The sequence below is a fragment of the Schistocerca cancellata genome, chromosome 9, assembly GCF_023864275.1.
Source record: "Schistocerca cancellata isolate TAMUIC-IGC-003103 chromosome 9, iqSchCanc2.1, whole genome shotgun sequence".
Classification (NCBI taxonomy): domain Eukaryota; kingdom Metazoa; phylum Arthropoda; class Insecta; order Orthoptera; family Acrididae; genus Schistocerca; species Schistocerca cancellata.
In genome coordinates this window covers 268,069,900-268,090,690 of record NC_064634.1, presented here as the reverse complement: position 1 = coordinate 268,090,690, position 20,791 = coordinate 268,069,900, and the positions used below count along the sequence as shown (strand labels likewise).

Below are 20,791 nucleotides of genomic sequence, written 5' to 3'. Positions count from 1 at the left end.
AATAAAAACACTTGAAAAAGCATTTGTAACATTGTATGTCCATCCTAGTTGATGGTTTGGAGGATTTCGGCCATTCACTTGTGTAATAAAATGGAAAACCTGTAGCTGTCTTTAGATATTTTTATAGCTACCACATTCTGTGGTTCAGTTCAGCATCTGTTCAGGCTCAGGGGCTCACTCTAATCGAATACACGAACCTATGAGTGGCCAAATTGTATGAACTGGTTCATATAGACTGTAACGATGATGTTGCGTCTCGAACTATCAACTAGTTGGTAGTTGACGGTTGGAGACACAACATCGTGGTTACAGTCTATGGAAACTTGTTCAAAGACCTATGTACGACTGGAGTTGGTCTCTTCAGTGTTTCGTTTCTATAACACGCTCTTTCTTTTCTTCTCACGTAATTCTTTCTCAGCAGTAAGCTTTTGTTTCCCATGTATTTTACTTTTACTCGTTCTACTGTATATTGGGTGTCGGCGTTAGAAGCATAGATATCAATGCATTCCCAGAAGGTTACCGCCCTACATCTCTGTTTCTGACAGAGAGACAATTCCACAGATTGTGTGTTTAATGTCATATATCTTGTCACATTGTTACAGCTGTGGGGATTTACCCCAAAACACTTGGGGGGGTTTGCTCCAGTTCATCAATTTCCAACAATTGTGCCATCGTTGACTTGTGGACCGACTGGAAAAATTATTCCCACGTGAAAGGGAACCTTTAATGCGGTAGTGTAAACGAGTAGTTTGTTGATTCATCTTTCCAAAGCTTACATTTTAAAAAGTTTAAGTAAAACAGCAGAAAAGTAGTACGTAAAAGAAAACTACATACGTACATTTTGTCTCCTCTGTAGCCACCTGCTTAAGAAACTTTCGTGGAGCAGTAAGTTACAATGAAACAAATCTGCCACCTGGTGGTGATCTCCTGAATCAGTGGTAGTAAATTCGGAAACTCGGTGAAGATTTTTGCCCCACACTGGACCTTACCACCATTCAGCCTGCTCCTATTTCATCAAACAGTTAGGAAGTACATATTTTGCGTTGAGGGAAAACTAAACGCAGGGAAGGCAGCTATTTCAAAGATCAGTTAATACTAGCACCAACAGAGAGGTCTACGGAAGTTGGCAAATGCAGTAGAAGAGCAGTGAACCCCCTGCACAGGCACTGGCAACGTTTGTTTATGGAAATACGTACGCCCAGCGTTTAGAGTGACCTTAGCTGCAAGTCGAGGGTCCAAACTCTGCCCTGTGCTGTCTCCTCGACCAGAACAGGGACATGGAAGCTCGTGCGGCGCGGATCGGAGCGGCGCGGCACTCTGCAGCGGCTCGCGCCGCCACCGCCAGGGCGCAGCAGCGTCGCCGGCGGCGCCTGGGAGCGGCACCGGGTCGCCAGTAGGTGCCGGCCGTCGAAGCCACGCTGACGCAGCCGCCAGAGCTCCGCGTCGCGACGCCCGTCTGGGAGGATCTGCCGACCTCTGCTGGCCCAGGCAGCGCGCTGATAAGTCTGCGTCGCGGGTGGCCGCCGCGTCAGGGGCCACAGCCCGCCGGGAGTCGGCGGTCCGCCTCCAGCTCTACCAATTACTTCCGGAAATCGGATCTGTCACTAGTGTCACTGCGGCAGCGACACGCACTCTAAGTGATCTGAGTGTGGCGAGACTGTGTAAAATGTTAGTCTGAAGCCAAGTGACGACATACACTTGTGTCCCACGTGTCACATCTCTGGATTTCTGCTACAATGTGTTCTGGTCATTTTTTGACGCAAATGTGTGTGATACGGTTATGAAATGTAAAGGACGTAACGTTGTTTCTCTCAGCATTTCAAATATACGTATCTGTTGAGAGCATAGCTGTCAGCTTGATTGGAACAGTATTTCTAGTCGCGTAGGGTGAAGCACGCCCAGCATCGGGTAAACACGAAGGGTAGAACATCGCTATCGTTTTGACGTTTCGTCATCGACCTCTCTTCAAATACTGGTGAATTAATTTTCACTTGACACAATTGTCAATAAACCAACGGAGGAAAACGTAAATCTGTCCTCTCTGGCACCTGTACATTGATATGATGCTGATACAGTGTTTCCTTCAGTTAGAGTATCTGCTGGTAAATTTCTTAAGCGATCACATGTAGTTCAAGTGCTTGCCGGGACATCAGAGAACCTAGATAATAGTGTACCAAATAAGGAAGCAGTCTTGGAATTAAGTTTAAAGCGTAATCAGGCAGACTTTTGAGACACACATTTCTCAAATTTTTTGTGAAGTAATCGACCTGAAAACTCTCGATCTATTTTAACGACGAGCGACTGACTCGTCACCAGGACAGCCTCCGACAGTCGAGCACTCGCCGATATCAGCAAGGAATTCTCTTCGTGCTGGTAAACAGAGACCCATAGCGGAAGATTGAAGGAGGTTACTGTGCCACCGATTTGTTGTGTGTGACGGATTGCGCTGTGAGGATGTAGTGGGATATCGACATCGGCGACGATATCCTTGCTGCCGGCTGCAGCCCGAGGCCGAGGAGATGCTGCTCAGAACGTTGGGAGCGCGCCTGCCGTGGTCCGTGTGCTGGGCCCTCGTCTGCCTACACATCTACAAAGGTCAGTTTCCTTTCTCACTACAGCTTCACTATAGAAGGAGCCCAAAAATCAAAGGGTAAATCTTATCTAGATTCCATCCGCGTCAATTGCCAGAGCGTCCGCAAAATTCTTTGAAAGACATTAACGTTTCATCCCACCTGCTGAAGCCGAAAGCACCACAAAGAGTGCCACGCCTTCTGTCTGGAGTTGTAGTTGCTCCGAACATGTCACAAAAGAATTTTCTTTCTTATGAATTCCAATTTAGTACTTCATTTGTCATTTTTTTACTATTGACAGCTACAGTTTTCGTTACTATGTCTTTCACTTTTAAGACCGAAATATATATTAAAACTGTAATATCCTTAAGATTTCCATAAATACCTACGTAACTTAAAAAATTCCTTGCCGGTTAATAATTATGATGTAATGAAGAAAAAATCATATCAAAGTTATGACAGAAATAAAATTATGAGCTGCGTAAGATTACACATTTACTAATGCTATTCTGCATCTCTTTATCCTGTTCACGTGAAAATTTCTGGAAATAACAACGCAAGAGAATGCAGATTATTTAAAAAACGAACTAAAATTGATGGACATCACTTTGCTGATCACTCTGGCTATTGTCGTAGAAGAGTTGTCTCGCCGAGTTTGTTTATTGATATTATTTTTAATTATGCTGGAGAAATTTATGGAAACTGTTATCACATGCTCCAGGCTGTGAGTGAATATTCTCGTGTATATAGGCCTGGGGCAGTCTCACTTTGCTTTTTCTAGAGCACGCTAGATGTTGTTGATTCGAGGGAACTGTAAAGCGTTGTCTAAACCTGATACAGAAATATTATAATCCGTGATATATATTATTGCTGGAAAGTAGTCACTGATGATTCGGTACTCAAAGGAAATATTACCAGTGTAGCATCCTAAAAAATATTTTGTTCACAGTGCTTCAGTATGTGCACAGGGTGACTAAGAATGAATGCAAGAAAAGCGTAAATGAGGTTATCCTTTTCCAAGAACGGTGATCAGCGTAGAACGCAAGCACGGAAGTATGACACCAAGTGTAACATGTTGCGCATTTGTGCAAACTGTGAGTTGCAGGCTAGAAATTAACTGTCAGAACAATGATCACAGTTTATTGAAATAATCAACAAACTGCTGCACAAAAGAAATTTCTTCCTTTACAGGTTTCAGGCACCTAATGTCCCTCTTCAGAAGTTATAATTATCGCATTATTTGTGAGCGTCAGAAGTAATATATATGCATCATAGTACTTATTGGTGTCTCTCGCAAAGAATGCCATAACTATAACTTTTAAAAAATGGCACTAGGAACATGAAACCAGTAAATAAAGAAGATTTCTTTTTTTCAACTGGTTGCTGATTATTTCAGCAAACAGAAATTCAGTTGCTGATGATGGATAAAACTATAAATATCATTGTTTTATCAAAAGCGGTCACTCATATTTAGCCGAAATTTTCTCTTCGACAGTATTAATTTTCCTTGTAAATCGTAATTCTGATGATGACCATACGCAACACATTCTTCACGACGCTTCTATATATCAGAATGGTTTTATTAATGCTATTTTGCCAAAAACTGACATTGTGAACCCGTTGCTGTGTACAAAATATAGGTTGACTCTTACATACAAGATTACAGCAACCAGCAACTTTTTACATTGCTACTTATTTAAACAGTGCCGGTTCCGGTTTCGGACCGAAAGGTTCATCTTCAGCCGGCTATTTAACGTTTTACATCAGATAGTCGTCTGAAGATGAACCTGTCGGTTCGAAACCGGTAACGGCGCTGTTTAAATAAATAAATAGCACTGTAAAATGTGACTGGTTGCTGTAATCTTCAATGTAAGAGTCAACCTATATATTATTAATACTCGGCTGGGGAAAGCCTTTGCACATATCCCTTGCGTGTATACTTCTTACTAAGTTCCAGATCTGAGCAACAACTTTGTGTCCCTTATGCATCACCATTCATCCATTTTAATTGCATTATAATCAAAGAAATGGTGTAACTATTTCAATGCGACACATCTCAGTATGGACAAGAAAAAATACCTCTGCTCTCAACAAACGTCAGAGGATTAAAACTCCACATATGTCTCATAATTACCACAGGTATTATAAGAAATGCAAGATTGCTTAGATGTTTACCACTGCAAAGTATTTTTCACTTTCTTTGGTTACCTGTTTCATTGTAGATCTCACTTGCCTGCAATATCATGTAGAATTTTCCCAATTTTATTTATTCACTCCCAATCGGGCTCACCGTCACAAACACGTTGTGGAATCAAGGAACTAAAACTAACGCACCTGAAGACGAGTAATGAGGTATTCTGTCGGAGCGCTGCTTCATGTCAACCATTTTTTGCGACAGCCAAATGGTTCATATTTCGCTGGCTTAATATTATGGTTGAGAGTACTTAATTTTCCCACATAATAGCAGCATAAAATGAAAAATCATATTTGTCGAGATGTTGTTTCACTAATGCTGAATAGATTCACAAGGCTGTGTATCTTTCACTATAATTAATATTTCTTTTTCCGTGTCTAGCTATACTGTTTTACATTTAAGGTTTATCAAGATTACTTGCACTGCCACAGTGTTGATCACATGAGGAAATGTTGATACTTTCTTAAAAGCAGACTTCTGCACAAATGAACTTTATCTTTCATGTATGTCCTACCACAGTAGTTCTCAAGTACCAACGAGGACCCTAAATCGAAACTCACGTGTTTGATTTGTGTCAAGAAAGAGTCCGTCTTAAACACAATACTCTTTTGTAAAGTTATGTCAGAGCTTTGATTGTGTCTTTCCCGTTTCTATTTCTGTTTTCAGAACACAGTACAACCGCGAAAGGTGCACACACACATCACGAAGGTACTAGTTACTAAGAGATCACTGGGTGAGATGGGAACACCATAACCCTCCAGCTGGTACTAGGGGCATCTTATGGTCACCACATAATAGAAATTTTATTAGTCCAGTACTTAATTGCTTATTTTCTACTATTCCTCGTGTCAGGCTCTGGATTTCAATTTATCGATTGAACTGTCCTTGTAGTTTTCTTCAGCAATGCAAAAACTGGACATTTGAAATCGAGGTGTTCTCCATGAATGGCGAATCTATGTCTCGAAGAAAAAGTTAGTAACAAGTTGTTTCAAAGAAATTAAAAATATACACGCTTTTGAGAGTAAGGCAATTTGAAAGTTCCTCAATTATGTACCGACGTCAGTAGTTAGGGTTGTCGTATCTTTCAAGTTTCCAGCAATGGTTGCCATTGATTCGAGACAACAAAAATGTCACTTTAGACTGCTTGTATATATATATATATATATATATATATATATATATATATATATATATATATATATATATATATTCAGGAATACAAAAGGCTTCTCCACCATCGTACAAAAAATTGATTGTTTCCGAAAATTTCTGACAAATTTCGCATTTAATAACATCTGCGTTACGAAGGAAAATGTTTCTTGAATGGAGAGTTGGTGACCAATGTAGGGCTTTTAAGTAAATTCTAAATGAGGAATTTAATGTCGGGCATTTTCTTTTATTTCAAAGGCGCCTTAAACTACGTTTGAGGACCATGTTTCGGAATAAGTTTTCGTAGGTGTAAACTACGTTCAGGCTTATATATGTAACCCAAAACTGACACAAATAGATAATATCCCTAGCCGCACACATTTAGAGGATACATTTTGGTTGTGACACATGTCCTGTACCCGGAAAGAGCGTCACAGTAAAATAACTGAGGGAGTACAGATGTGTGGATGCAAATAGTGAAAACTCTTTTGTTTTGCTGTGAATCATCAGAGGATATTGTTTAGATGTAAGGTAGCGCGAAAATCGTACGATACTTGCATTATTGCAACAAACATCTGTTGGGTTACACATATAACATTAAAAACAAAAAATTCAATTTTTATTCTACTATCCAGCAGATATCTCTTTTGTGCTGTACTGTAATGATAAAAGATCGGTTTTACAGATGCAGTATTCGTCAGCCTGCATTTTTATTTAGATTTCAAATAAAGGTTAAAACCCATACAAAAGATATAGTTAAGTATCGATCAAACAAATTTTAATTCATTGATGGAAGAGATGATGTTCAATTTTGTTACAATATTAAAAATACTTCAATAAACGGAAGTTATAAACTTATGTAAAAAAATATATTTTTATTTAGTTCTCAGAAAAACGATCACGTAGTATGAAAAATAAATTCTGGCGTTTGTCATGTATTTAACAGCGTTAACAGAATTAAAGAAAGACATATGTAAAAAATATTATTGAGGTACAGATTTAAAGGGCAAACAGTAATCGAAACACCTAAAACCAAATGCACTGATGTCGGAGTCGTCAAAAGAAGTTCAGGAAGTCTGCTGAATTGAAATATGGCTGTTGGCGCAAGTGATGATCATAGTCATCAGTTTTGTATCTTTTCGTGCACAGTACTCATCGCAGAATTTTAAAAATTCTAACTTACGTACAGAAATGAAAGTGAGAAGAAAAACTCTTTCAAATTCGTAGTGAACACAACAGAAGCAAAACTATTAACTGGAAAGTACACTAACAAACACAGACGTGGGAGGCACATCTAAACCCATCGAAACAGATATTGGTAAAATACCAAATCAAAATTTTGGAATGTGACACAGAGGTTTAATCATACAAAAGTGAGTGGTTTACTGAAAGGGTTGGACAAAAAAGAAAGTCTATCTCCTGGAAATAAGGCATTACAATAAAACGCTTACGATAAAATGATTAATATACACGTTAATGTGATTAATGAATCCTAAAATGAATATATTACCAATTCAAACAATACAAACAAAAACTTAGAAAATAATTGACACGAATTACCTTAAATATCAAGTAGAAACTCCAGTGTTCGTAAGAAATGAGGTGGAATTGTGCAGCGCGTCTTCACAGGACGTGGGAGATTAAATAACAAAATTTTCAATCAAATGTATAGTGAAACTAGTCGTAAACGTCAAGGAAGTAATAGCTGAGTCACGGATGTTCCAAAACTGGCGTCACAGAGCTTCTTCATCAGATTAGTGTTAAAAATATGTTGAACGATATTTTATTAGGGAAGTCACGATCGTATTTTAAGGATAAATTTTTTTCTATGTTCCCCAGCTGTCCTAAGAATCTGCTTGACAGTACCAGCTAATTCTGTCTTCATTCAACTCGTCAGTGTTTGTGGCCAATTGAACTGAACATCTGCTTTGTAGAACTTCAGCGTTACTCATGTCGCTACTAGCGCTATGTAATCAGAAAAACTGTTATCTATATTTTACTTTAATTTCAATAAACAACCGGCGTGTTAGTAAATTATGATGCAAGACAGTTTTGAAAAAGAAAAAAAGGAAAAAAGATCAGTGGTGGTTTAAATAGCTAACCTCTCCCACCGTCACGAACATACGACACATTTTCGGTTAAAATACTCCCATTTAATAGGTTTTAATGTACAAGCGGAGAGACGAAGTGTTGCAGAAGTGACACAGCGCAGAACGAAGTTAAGATAAATAGAACGAGAAGAGCCAAGCTGTTTTCAAACGGAAGGCTTACGGTCAGAATGCCCCAGTTATATCGCTTACGTTAATTGGGATTTCCTTCCTGGCTTAAAATTCTCAACAGCTCTAAGCGTGTCGACGCGAGTCACTATTTTACTGAAATACATATCGACAGGTTTGCCTTTTTTTCGCCTCTCTTTTTTATTCGCCCTGGTCCTGTGCTGCACTTTCAGTAATTGAGACAGCCGCATATTCGTCCGCCCTTTTTAGAAAAGCAGTTTGGGCGCATCCGTTCTCAGGGCAGCTTTTTTGTCCCCATTTATTTTTCGCTTTTTCCCCGGCAACACAGCCCGGTCTAGAGCTGTAGGTCTCCTCTATGTTTCCATTTTCTGCGTAAAATTTCTTGTGGATTTACGTCACAGCTCTTTTGTAGCGCGCTGACAGTTTCCTTTTACGCAACGCACTGCAAACAGTCTGCTGCTACGTGGCTAACAGGCGACGAAGGACCAACTGCATTCCTTTGTTCTTGCCAAGTGAGCCAGCCGCGTGCCCACACGGCACAGAGTGCTCAGTGGTACTACCAGTTGCAACCGTTTTCCGCCAGAATTTGTTTGCTTGTGCTAGATTTCAGCAGGCTGTTAAGCAAACGGGTCGTACGGTACTCGCGTGGCAGTTTAAAATAAGATCCTAATTATACGATATCCTATGAGGGTATTTTCATGTTCCGTCTATTTCGCAACAGTTTTGTATACGACGTTTTATCGTAACACCTTCTGCATCGTACATACTGTTGATCAGCACTTTCAAAATAATATAATTCCATGAATGCGTGGTTTCAGTTGCTTCGAACATGTGTGACGGAAGAGACACCAGACGTTCATATGACTGTCTCCCGTCGATGAATAATAATTCCACAACCTTCAGTGCGGATTTCATTTGCGTTCGACCTCCAGCGGGAAGCCGGCCGGAGTGGCCGTGTGGTTCTAGGCGCTACAGTCTGGAACCGAGCGACCGCTAAGGTCGCAGGTTCGAATCCTGCCTCGGGCATGGATGTGTGTGATCTCCGCAGGTTAGTTAGGTTTAATTAGTTCTAAGTTCTAGGCGACTGATGACCTCAGAAGTTAAGTCGCATAGTGCTCAGAGGCATTTGAACCATTTTTTTTCCAGCGGGAATCTAAAATTAGCGGTTATGAAGAACATGGACATGGACTGCGAATAGGCACCGCTAAGTGGGAATGAGGCGGTCGGATGGCATGCCGAGATAGCCCGTGCATTTGTGATCAACACTCCGTCTGCATGGTCATCGATTAAAACAACTGCCTAATAAGCAAGAGATCTCGGATTCGAGTCCCGTTCCGGCACATATTTTCACTCATAGCCGCTGATTCCGATGAAACTGATATAATTAGTTCTTTCCTACTCGTTTCCGTTTTCGCCCCTCCACCTTCGATTTACATAATAAGGTAATTCCGTATGTTCTCGACAAACTACTGGACGAATTTACTGGTTTGGTTTTGTCAACAGCTTCCTTTCTCGTAACAGCTGAGCTGCTCATAATTACCCAATTGGCTACGGAGATACGGACGCCGCGGAAGAAATGTATCACATAATCGTCTAAACGAGGTTTGACAAAAATTAACGATGACTGCTCGAATTACTATTTCTGTTAGCGTATAATGCGATGCTGTTTTTCAGCCTACAATTTCATCGATACGCTTTGGCAGGTTTCAAATTATTATTGCTCAGTTTCGCGGCAAGCGACATACAGAAATGTCCGAGTGTGGTCTCACGTCGATTCCACTTTCTTGAAGATCACAACTAACTGAGCAATTTTTTTTCTGGCCTGTTACCGACGTCAGCGCATTAGCTACGGTGGTATCTTAAACTGACATCTGCAGACAACAGAAGTACAGTCGACTAGTTAACTGTGAGCAGACAGTGTTAAGTAGTGGAAGTAAGGTAGTAATGATGCAACGTTATTGTATCACAATGAAGCAACATCTCAAAAATATTCCCAAGAAGGGAAAAGTGTGAGCAAAATTTTGTGCTACACTCCTTGCCTCCCAAACGGATATGACTTGGCTTGGAAGCCTGCTTCAATTTAATGGAAGTGTGAAAAGCTGAAAAATTCTTTCAGTATAAGAACATCACCGGTGGCGAGACACTCAAAAAATTAAAACTATCACCTTAGCTTACGTCTAGTTTTTATGAATCTCGTCTCTAACCGTTTTGGACTCACGTGGATTATTTAAGAGGTACACAAATTTGCAGCCTCTATGTCATTATGTTTTCTCACACGTCGCTTACAGCATTTTCCGATGAAGCATTAGTATCGTTCTGTAGTGACTAACTCGTCCACTGATATTTGACGCTACATGTTGATGTTTCTCACGGGCCCAGTGGACAGCAGGAAAACAGTCGAGCTCTTCTAAAACGATACAAAAAACCGTTCCACTGTAATAAATGCACCACCTTTTAGTGTCACACCTCTTTTATCTCAACATAACGTTCTACTGGCTGAAATGCCTACATCTGATTATTAAGTTATATGTTCTATTCCCTTCTCACATAATTAGGTCTACGAGTTTGCTAATAATATAGAGCTTTCATAGAATATATAATTATGAACAACTAATTACTAACATCAGTTTTAAATTAAATCTCAAATCTAAACACCTTCAGCCGTCTGAATTTCCAGTTAATTTAATTTTTGTATCTGGAAATTCAGACGACTAAAGATGTTTTGATCTCACATTTTATACGGAACAGCTGAGGACTACCCAACCATCTTGTGTAAAGATGAACTTATAGAGACGTAATATCCTTTCTGTTTCGATCTAAATTTAAATCTTTACGGTGGTTACATATAAAGAGCTCTCTATATCCGCCTATCACACTCATGTTAGGGAGCCACCACTGCAAAAAACCTCAATTCTTTGTGTTTAGTTTTCTAGAATCTTCGCCCGTTAACTGTGTGCACTGTGCGACAGTATAATTTTCGTAACCTCATGAGACTGAAAAATGGTTTGGGGTCAGCACCCTCACCTGGGAATGTTTCCAAATACGGTAAGTTAACCCCAGCTAAAAATTGTTTTTTTTTCAACTCTTTCCAAACGAGTTTAATCTTCTCTTCTAAGTGAACCAGTCGTTCTACTGTCACGATCTTCTAGGCCGAGTAATTTGTGGCTACGGAAGAAGTAATACGACCGTCCGGGGGGTACGTAATGCATTCAGTTCTACATTTTACAACGCTGAAGCCTTAGAACTGCTTGCATGGTTTGAATGACATAACAATAACAATTTTCTGCTGGCACTTTAATTTATCGTTCCGCGAGTAGCGTTCAATTTTTTCGCTCAGATAGCAGAGTTCGCTAACGCCTACTCAAGCAGTTCTAGTCTCAGTGCTGGAAAAAAACGGCAGTAACATTTAGTTGGCATGAGAAAAAAAACGATGGGATAACTTTTCTGATCACCATACTAAGTGTTGTTCAACAGCTTTGTGAAACTTATTTCTGTCTATTACTCTCTTAATACAAAAAGTAATGTGTAATTCAATGTCGACAGATGCTTTCTGGTATCGATCCCTATGATATTTCAGCTAAAAGAAATAATTTTAATTTGAAATTTAATTTCGTTTCCTAACTAACAATATGAATAATGTAACAGTTTTTCTTTAAGGAGTTTCCTCGTACCATTTCGAGTCGTTTTCGGGAACACGTCTTCGAATGATCTCTTTCAAACAGCCTTACCTCCTAGCTTCGGCTGACTCGCTTTCGTAAGAATGCCCCATGATTTTCTACGGATTTCATACGTACATTTTTCCGGATACGACGTACAGGAGTCACTGTAGAAGCTGAGGTTAGAATAAACGGACCATGTTCACAAGACGTTTCAAATGCCAAGTACGAAATATTATAGGGATACACCAGAAAAATTGCAGCGTGATGACGAATACTAAAATCAAGTTCGATTGAAAGAGGACCAAAATTTCCTTTGCTTCACTAATCATGTAATATGAATATCACTGTAATTGCTGAAACACGTTCACAGCTGATATATTTATTTGTCCCTACCATTCAGACGTTGTGTTTCAGCTGTAACAATCACAACATCGAGCGGACTACAGAGTCTGCCCTTACTTCGTCCATTATTACGTGCATTTCACGCATAAATTTCCCAGAATATGGAATACGGAGGATCTGTTGGCTAACTAACGTTGAATCTGATATAACGTAATGTCGGAAATTGTAAACCACACTAATCTTGTGGAAATAAATAAGAAATAAACGTCTTACACCTCTACTTTTATCGATAGTGTGTGGTATGTTGTTTCTCGCTCCGAAGGATATGAGCAACCTTTATCCGTTGATCATGGGACCATGAACCAATTCGTGATGCAATTATGATTTCACAGCGATTTGCTGATTTTATTACTAACATAGGCTACAACCTGTAGAGGAAGACAGAGATTGGAAAACATCCAATAAATAATTGAGGACGTAGTTTGCAAGTGCTACTCGAATGAGATGAAAAGGTTGTGGCACGCCGCATCAAATCAGTCAACAAAGAAAACGAAAGGATATTCATATTACATGATTAGTGAAGCAAAGGAAATTTTGGTCCTCTTTCAATCGAACTTGATTTTAGTATTCGTCATCACGCTGCAATTTTTCTGGTGTATCCCTATAATATTTCGTACTTGGCCTTTGAAACGTCTTGTGAACATGGTCCGTTTATTCTAACATGATAACACCACGGTAGGATGTAAGATCCATCATTTACAGTCCTGTTTCCGGGTCACATTCTTTCCGTGTGTGTAGTTAAAGTTCACTGACAGTAGTTTTTCTATTACCAATTTTCAGCTCTTCTACAAGATGAGTATGTAATTCGCTTAGAATCGCTTTCTACTTATTTACTTTTACTAACTGATATCACAATTCCATGAGAACTCAACCAAGGTTTACTAGGCGTTTGTATTTGATCGAAGTAGACTGACTTTTTAAATTCTGGTGAGAAATGACTCTGCAAGATCCACATACTTTTTAGCTAAGTAATATATTTTTCTGCTTAATTTCAATCCTAGGTCCACCATCGGATGGCAGCGAGTGTTTCACATTTTATCGTATATTAGTTTTTTGTCAGTATTACTTTTTCATGAAGTACAACCATATATCGTTGAAACACCATCCAGCGTTATGGTTATGTCTGTCAAAATGCGTACTTTTGGGGACGTCTGTAGTAGGATGACAATTTATATGACAAGCCACACAGTCTGATATCAACACCACAGATTTATTGCTGTACTAATTTCAACGATTGTAGGAATGTATCAGTAAGCCATTTGATATAAAATTAACGATTCTACATAAGTGTGAACTTTAAACTCGCATTCGTAACTATCTGTTAGTACTCGCCGTATTTTTGACAGTGTCCCTCTGATACGCGATACGATTAAAGAAAATCGATCTTGCCTGTGAATATCTTTACAATTTATCCTGTAACGTTCAATTTTATGTTTGTTTGCTAACGTTAATATTTCCCATAGTCTCCTGCGTCATTTCGATTAACCATAATGATAGCGCTATAAGATTCTTAACATACTTTACGACGGATTCGAGTTTTCCGTCTTTATTGTCTTGTTATCTGTTTAATTGATTTTATAAACAATCGGTTACAATTAATTTCAAATATATATTTTAGTGCCACCCGATTTTCCAAATTGCTAGTACAATTTCTATGTTTATGACACAGGTGAGTAGTATACAAAAAATGAATTTGGTTGTGTGAAACAGTGAAGATAGTGATGTCGAAGAAATGAGTGCGTTCGTAGGCCATTCGCACACGTAAGGGTTGACTCTCATCAGCGTAGCGCTAGCCATCCACATCTCCTTGCAAGAAAAGCGGTGGTCATTTTATACCATCTGTCAATATTCGAGGTAGAACTTGTATCAACTTATTGAATTACATCAAGAAGTTTGAAAATACTTTATTCGTAGGGTGGTCCCAGATAGCAGTGAAGGCAGTAGGTTTGTAGATATTTTGTGTACGTGATAGTTTTTTCGTAGTTGGTATGTGTCTACATGTCTATATTTTATTGCAGCCCGGAAGTAACGACGAGAGGATCTGCCCTATCTGCTAAACCAGGGCTAAATGAGAGGAAAACAGTAGGTTAGTTCTTGAAAGACTAAGCAACTAGACGGCTGGAGTGGCCGAGCGGTTCTAGGCGCTTCCGTCCGGAACCGTGTGACCGCTACGATCGCAGGTTCGAATCCTGCCTCGGGAATGGATGTCTGTGATGTCCTTAGGTTAGTTAGGTTTAAGTAGTTCTTAGTTCTAGGGGACTGATGACCTTAGAAGTTAAGTCCCATAGTGCTCAGAGCCACTAAGCAACTGGGGCGTAGAAAACTAATTAACTGTAGCAGTACACGAAACAGTCTATATGTTACTAAAGGGAATATTATCAAGAATTAGAAATCCCACAATCAGAATAAATGACCAACCTATGAAAAGAAAAGAGGTATATAGGTACCTTGGAATTAACATCGACGAAAAGCAAAACTTTCATGCACATATAGAAATCGTCTGCCAGAGAGGCACTTAAATATTAAATAAAATAGCAATAATTGGCCAAAGCAGTTTTCAGCTGCTATTAAGTGCAATAAGAACGTTGCACGACACTATCTCACTAGCTTTTGTGGGCTAGGGGTGGAGCGTTTGGGCTCATAGAGCCAGAACGGTAAGGACAGCAAAATGGTTCAATTGGCTCTGAGCACTATGGGACTTAACTTCTGAGGTCATCAGTCACCTAGAACTTAGAACAACTTAAACCTAACCAACCTAAGGACATCACACACATCCATGCCCGAGGCAGGATTCGAACTTGCGACCGTAGCGGTCACGCGGTTCCAGATTGTAGCGCCTAGAACCGCACGGCCACCCGGGCCGGCAAGACGAGCAAGTCTTGCGCCTGACAGGTGCACATAGAGCAACTCCGACTGTGGCGCTGCTGGTGGTGTTAAGCTTGCTACCACCAGGGCTATTAGTAATAAAGAGAGGTGCACAATATTTGCTCAAAATGTGCGAATGTGGTAAGGTAAAGGAGATGGCACAAGAGCAGTATCGAATAAGGAAATGAAAGCATGCATTTATAAAGAATGACAAGAAACAGTCCTTAGTAACATAAAAGGAAGAAGGGAGCTATACACATGTTGGAACATGGTCCGTATCTCAGCTGCATACTAAAAATACGACAACGCACCACAGGTGAATGTCGAGAAATCGATATCCCAGATCACATATTTTGTGTCTAGGAATTCTGCCTACTTGATTCGCAGGACAAACAATAAAACAACTCGTATTAATGAGTTTTATTGTATCAAATACAATATTTAACTCTGGCAATTACATAGATGTGTCGCAGGCAAAAGGCGACATACAAAATAATCAGTCTTTGCAGTGACTGCTGATCTCTAACTGACAGAATTCTGTCCTGAACTGCTATCGAAATCACTAGCGTTGACGCCGCTATCCAAGTGGCCCAAACCAGTCGGGCGCGGCGCCAATGTGCTCGTCACCTAGTGGTCACTGTTGTCGCGTAGCCGTCCTGGAAAGGAGGTCGGCCAGCTTGCGATTGGCTGAATTCTTCTCACAGCCTTCTCTTCTTTGTCTTTCCCGACTGACGTGCCGGTGCCTAACTTTACGCCGTAACAACATTGTGTGGGAGTTTGCCTTTAGACAAGATGTTACATACGAGGACAGGAAAGCATTTGGATATACGACAGTGTAATACTATGAGGTATGAGGAACTGTGACATAAGCTGAACTCGCTTGCAGCTACCATCTTATGAAGTGCAAGCCTTCATGGCTGAGAGACAACCAAGAGTAGGCCTCACTTCACGATAACGAGACAAGCCACGGCGAAACAATCGCCTACGACAACCTCCAGAAGCATTGAGGAGACGAGCCTAGGTGAGAATCAGGAAGGATTTATTGGGACTCTGACAGTCTACTCCAAATCTCTACACCTTGGGTAGCACAGCAGTACAGCTCCTGGGAAATCTGAGTTGTACCTCAGCACACCAGGAGCTAGCCATCCAGACAAATGAGAGTTCCAGCTTGATTCCAATACCAAGTACAGTAGTGCAGTGTAGTGTAGTGCTGTTAAGTGTAGCGTTGTAATAGCCTAGTCCAGAATTGTAAATTACAAAATTTTTGGCCTGCCAATGCTGCAAAGTGTGAGAGACAAATAGCGTGTGCTTCCTAGATTCCGAACGAACAGATATCTGTGCATCAGACGGCCAAATGGTAGTATTCAGACATTTTAGTTATTATTATTGTTTTTATTGTAGTTATTCTGTGTAGATTTTCCCCCTAGCATAATCCTTATTCAGTAGTAACACATTTGAAATTATGTTAAATTATTATGTGCTTTATTCATGCCAGCTTATATGCAACATTCGATCTGTTCCCGTATACAGATAACAGATAACTAAAAGAAAATAGCAGTTAATAAATATACAATAAATTCAGGACGCGGATTTTCATCATACAGTGTATGACTTCCCTCTTCCCTTCCTATTATATTTGAGAATGGCAGACAGGAGCAAAGATATTTCCCACCTCCTTGTAACACATTACCTTCACGCTCATTAAGTGGTAAACATATGGGAAGAAATAATTGTAGCACATGTTCTGTTGACAGTAAGTTGTCACGTGTTGCACATCGTCTTTCCTCGAGAGCAGGCGCCTGATGAGTGTTTTAGCGACACTTTGGCGTAAACTAAGGAATAATGACAAATCACACAACTTTTCGTTGAAATTTCTGTTTTGCTTCCAGTAATGCGATTTACAAGTGTCTATGTGTCAAGAATATCTGAACGTAGACTTTATTAACGAACTGATTAATATATTAATTGAACTTCGTAGCATTAGTTGTTTCACTCAATTTTGGTTGTCTGATGCAGCTAACGTTTATGAATATTTTTCAAAAACAGTCTCGATTGCAAAGTAGTATTTATCAATAACAATTAAGCGTTCCGCCTTTGTAAGGCCTCATCAGACTAGAAATGAAGCAAGTTAGCTTAATCTGTTATTTTATAGTCTTTCCGCCATCCAACCCTTTACCGTGCTACCAGCGTGGCACATCCAATCCCATGCCTATAATTAGTTCTGTTCTTGTGCTGGACCGACCACCCTAGACGATCGTAATCTGCTCTACATCCACAGTTGTATGCGTGCTCTGGCCTGTGTACACCACGCTGAGCCTGCGTTAATACACGTGAGGTATGTAAATGGTGTACTGTTTTATTTATTTTAGATTTCCGGTTTTCCACCACCTAACACTAACCCTTTTTAGTTTTACATTACGTTTTGGTCGCTTACATATCTGATAGACATTTCCCGACCAGATTTTATAGCCAGACGTTCCTTATTCTTATTTAATGCCATTCAGCGGCAGTTGGTGAACGAAACTGAACCTGCTAAATTTTTGCGTGAGATTATAGGTTTATTACTGTCCCTCGTGCCCAGAGTGTACAGCTTAGAACCATGTCTTATTCTATTTATCGTTTTCTCATATTAATTATTCTGCTGTCACAAGATAAACGATGATGCCTTGCAAGAGCGAGACGCATAATTCATATTAATAAAACAAAATTTTGCAACCGGGACTGCTATACTGAAAATATCGTTGAGAAGTAGTGGCACCGGTTAGGAAAACTGACAACGGCATGGAGAGCGGTGTGCTGACCACATTCCCCTCCTATCCGCATCCGGTGACACCTAAGGTCTGAGGACGACGCGGCGGCCGATCGGTACCATTGGGCCTTCATGGCCAGTTCCGACGGTGTTGCTGTTAGCATTCCTCTAACCAATCCCTGCCTGGCTTCTAGTTTTCCCACAACAGACCTATGTGCTCAGCCGTTGCGAATAGATAGATTAAATATTTCTTTGTTGCTTTGGTGTACAGCACTCATTGCTGTATTTTACAATCTATTGAAATATAATTATCCATGTTCAGGATCTTCTAATGGATTTAAAACTTGGAACACTTTTACAATAATTTTATTAATCCATTCTGCATTCCGTAAAAGGCATCACAGGGCTACAATGTTGTTCACTATTTAGTTATCATATTAAACTATGGTCACTGGTCTGTCACGAGTAACATAGGTACCCTCGACACTGTTACATGTATAACATCCAGTTTAATTCTTGAACGGACTAGTACTGTAACGGTAGAAGTCGTTAGCAAACGGACGATTTCAGCCTTCCAGTGCGTTATCTCCGGCCATTTTCAGCAAGAAATAACAGAATAAATACCGCATTTATCATTTTAGTAGCTATTATATATGGCAGCGTCATATTGTGCTGTCAGGTTGGTCCGTTGTGTTTTTCACAATTAGTGACAATGAAATTACAAGACAATCAGAGTCACTGTTGAGGACTAATCCGAAAAGGTGGCATGGCAGACACGCAATATCGCCAGTACTGGTCGTGGGAGGAGGATTTTATTCTCGCACTGCGGTAGACATTTCGGTCGTATTCATTGAATGTACCCTCTTTTTTCATGGTTTGGACATTTGAATTAAGAAAAATGGTTCTAATGGCTCTGAGAACTATGGGACTTAACATCTGTGGTCATCAGTCCCCTAGAACTTAGAACTACTTAAACCTAACTAACCTAAGGACATCACACAACACCTAGTCATCACGAGTCAGAGAAAATCCCTGACCCCGCCGGGAATCGAACCCGTGAACCCGGGCGCGGGAAGCGAGAACGCTACATCACGACCACGAGCTGCGGACTGGAATTAAGAACTTCGCAAATACTTGTCTCCTCTATGTTGGGCCACAGCTGAAACTGATATAGTAAGAAAAACGAGTTAGCGGAGAACAGACATCTTCTAATATAAAACGAAAAAAAAAAGATTCTGCGTGCAGATACTCATTGACGAACCATAGCTTAAGCAAAATTTATTAATAATAATGATACAGAAGTTGTGTCGTTGGCAAATTTTCGTGTTTCTAGCCGGATAACACTTGTGAAATAACTCGATGTTTCTATGAGCATCATATTCACAACCTTGGAACGAAGTGAGTATATGGCAAGCACAAAATCAATGACGTAGTGATCAGCTATTCAGATACGGGATGGCTTTTTATAGACAGAATACGCCTCGCAAGTTTACGTTCACAAATGCTGTTTTGTGATCTTTAGGGTTAGTTTATACAAATGTCTTTCAAGTGCACATAATCTACCTGCTTCCTTTGTAAATACGGAGAGTGTTAAAGCACTGGGAAGATTTTAGCAAGTGCTTCTCTCAAAACGAATTAACGAATATCAAGTATGAAACAATAAAAAAGCACGTGATGAGTTCATTAACTGGAGATGTAATACGCTGTAACCCTGAAAGTAGGCGTTAGTAGTACAACCTATTTACTTATCTTCAAACAGTTGCCATGTTCTTTGTCACATTTTCAGGATATGACGAAATAAAATAAAACTTCACATCCACGATACACTTTGAGTGGGGATTTACATTAGAGTGCTGTAATAGGAAGTAAATAAGTATACGGCTTGTAGAAACACAATATGCGCGTTTTTGTTTAGTTCAATATCACCCGTTTCGTTATAACAACACTGAAATACACGTATCTAATTTTAGGACCAGTACAAATTTCCGGAAACCTAACAGGTTGGTTGCTTTTCCTTTCCTAGTCTTCATTTTATTAACATTAAGAACTTAATGAACATCCACAGTCTGTACATCATCTTTAAACGGATAGCCATAATTTAACTTTCCTGTTGATCAAAAACCAAAATAATAAAGGAAACAATCGACGAACGGAGGATTGTCACTTGATGTAGATAACCAACTGAAATATTAACATTTTTAACAATCGTTTTATGAATAGCGTCACGTATGATGAAATAAGTTCTCATATTAAGATGGAAATCATACAAATTCAAAACCACACGTCACACAAAATGTCACTCATTAGTTACTGTATCAGCAATCCTATTCCTGTTGCATGTATTCGGTTGTATGCTCTAAGTTGCATGCTGGTGACAATCGTGTAAACGTTGTTTATCCAAGGTCTTCCATACCAGACCAGAGAGTTTCAATTACTGAAAGTGATTGCATTCACGTAAAAACAGGTGGCGCAACACACAATACGTGTTGTGCGGAGTATTTGCTGTGCGAGTTGTCTGTAATAAACGGTTTTATGTTATCACGCAGAGTAAACTAGCTGTGTGTGCACAACTATGCACAAGTAAACAATGGTATAAAATTAGTTTACAAGACGTCCATGAATCTATATGTTTTTCACAAGGAAATGCGAATTCCAGATTCACACAGTTATTTTTGACTGATTCGTTGATTTATTGTTTAAAGCAAGCGATTGCCTTTGGTATCATTAGTAAGTGCCACTGAATTTCAGTTGTTTGTCATATTATAGTCGCCTCGCAATAACAGAGAGCTTATCTGCGTAGCTCTTACAAACACATAACATGTAACTGCCTATTATTGCCTATTCACAATACCTGATAGCTAAATTCTTCATAAATCCGGACAGTAAAATATTTTTTTACGTCCAAGACACATAAACCCCTCAACGTTGACTGAAAAATGAACTCCATCAAGTTACGAAGATTAGTA

The 20,791-nt window shown here is 39.7% G+C and overlaps 1 protein-coding gene across 1 annotated transcript in view; it reads left to right on the top strand.

The window, feature by feature from the left end:
* Positions 1–1,408: 1,408 nt before the first annotated feature.
* LOC126100436 (protein sidekick-2-like) overlaps positions 1,409–20,791 on the top strand; it is a 720,869-nt gene continuing 701,486 nt past the window's right edge. Inside the window, exon 1 of the mRNA XM_049911040.1 lies at positions 1,409–2,595. Coding sequence (XP_049766997.1) covers positions 2,520–2,595 — 76 coding nt within the window. The 5' untranslated portion in view covers positions 1,409–2,519. The remainder of the gene's footprint in view (positions 2,596–20,791) is intronic.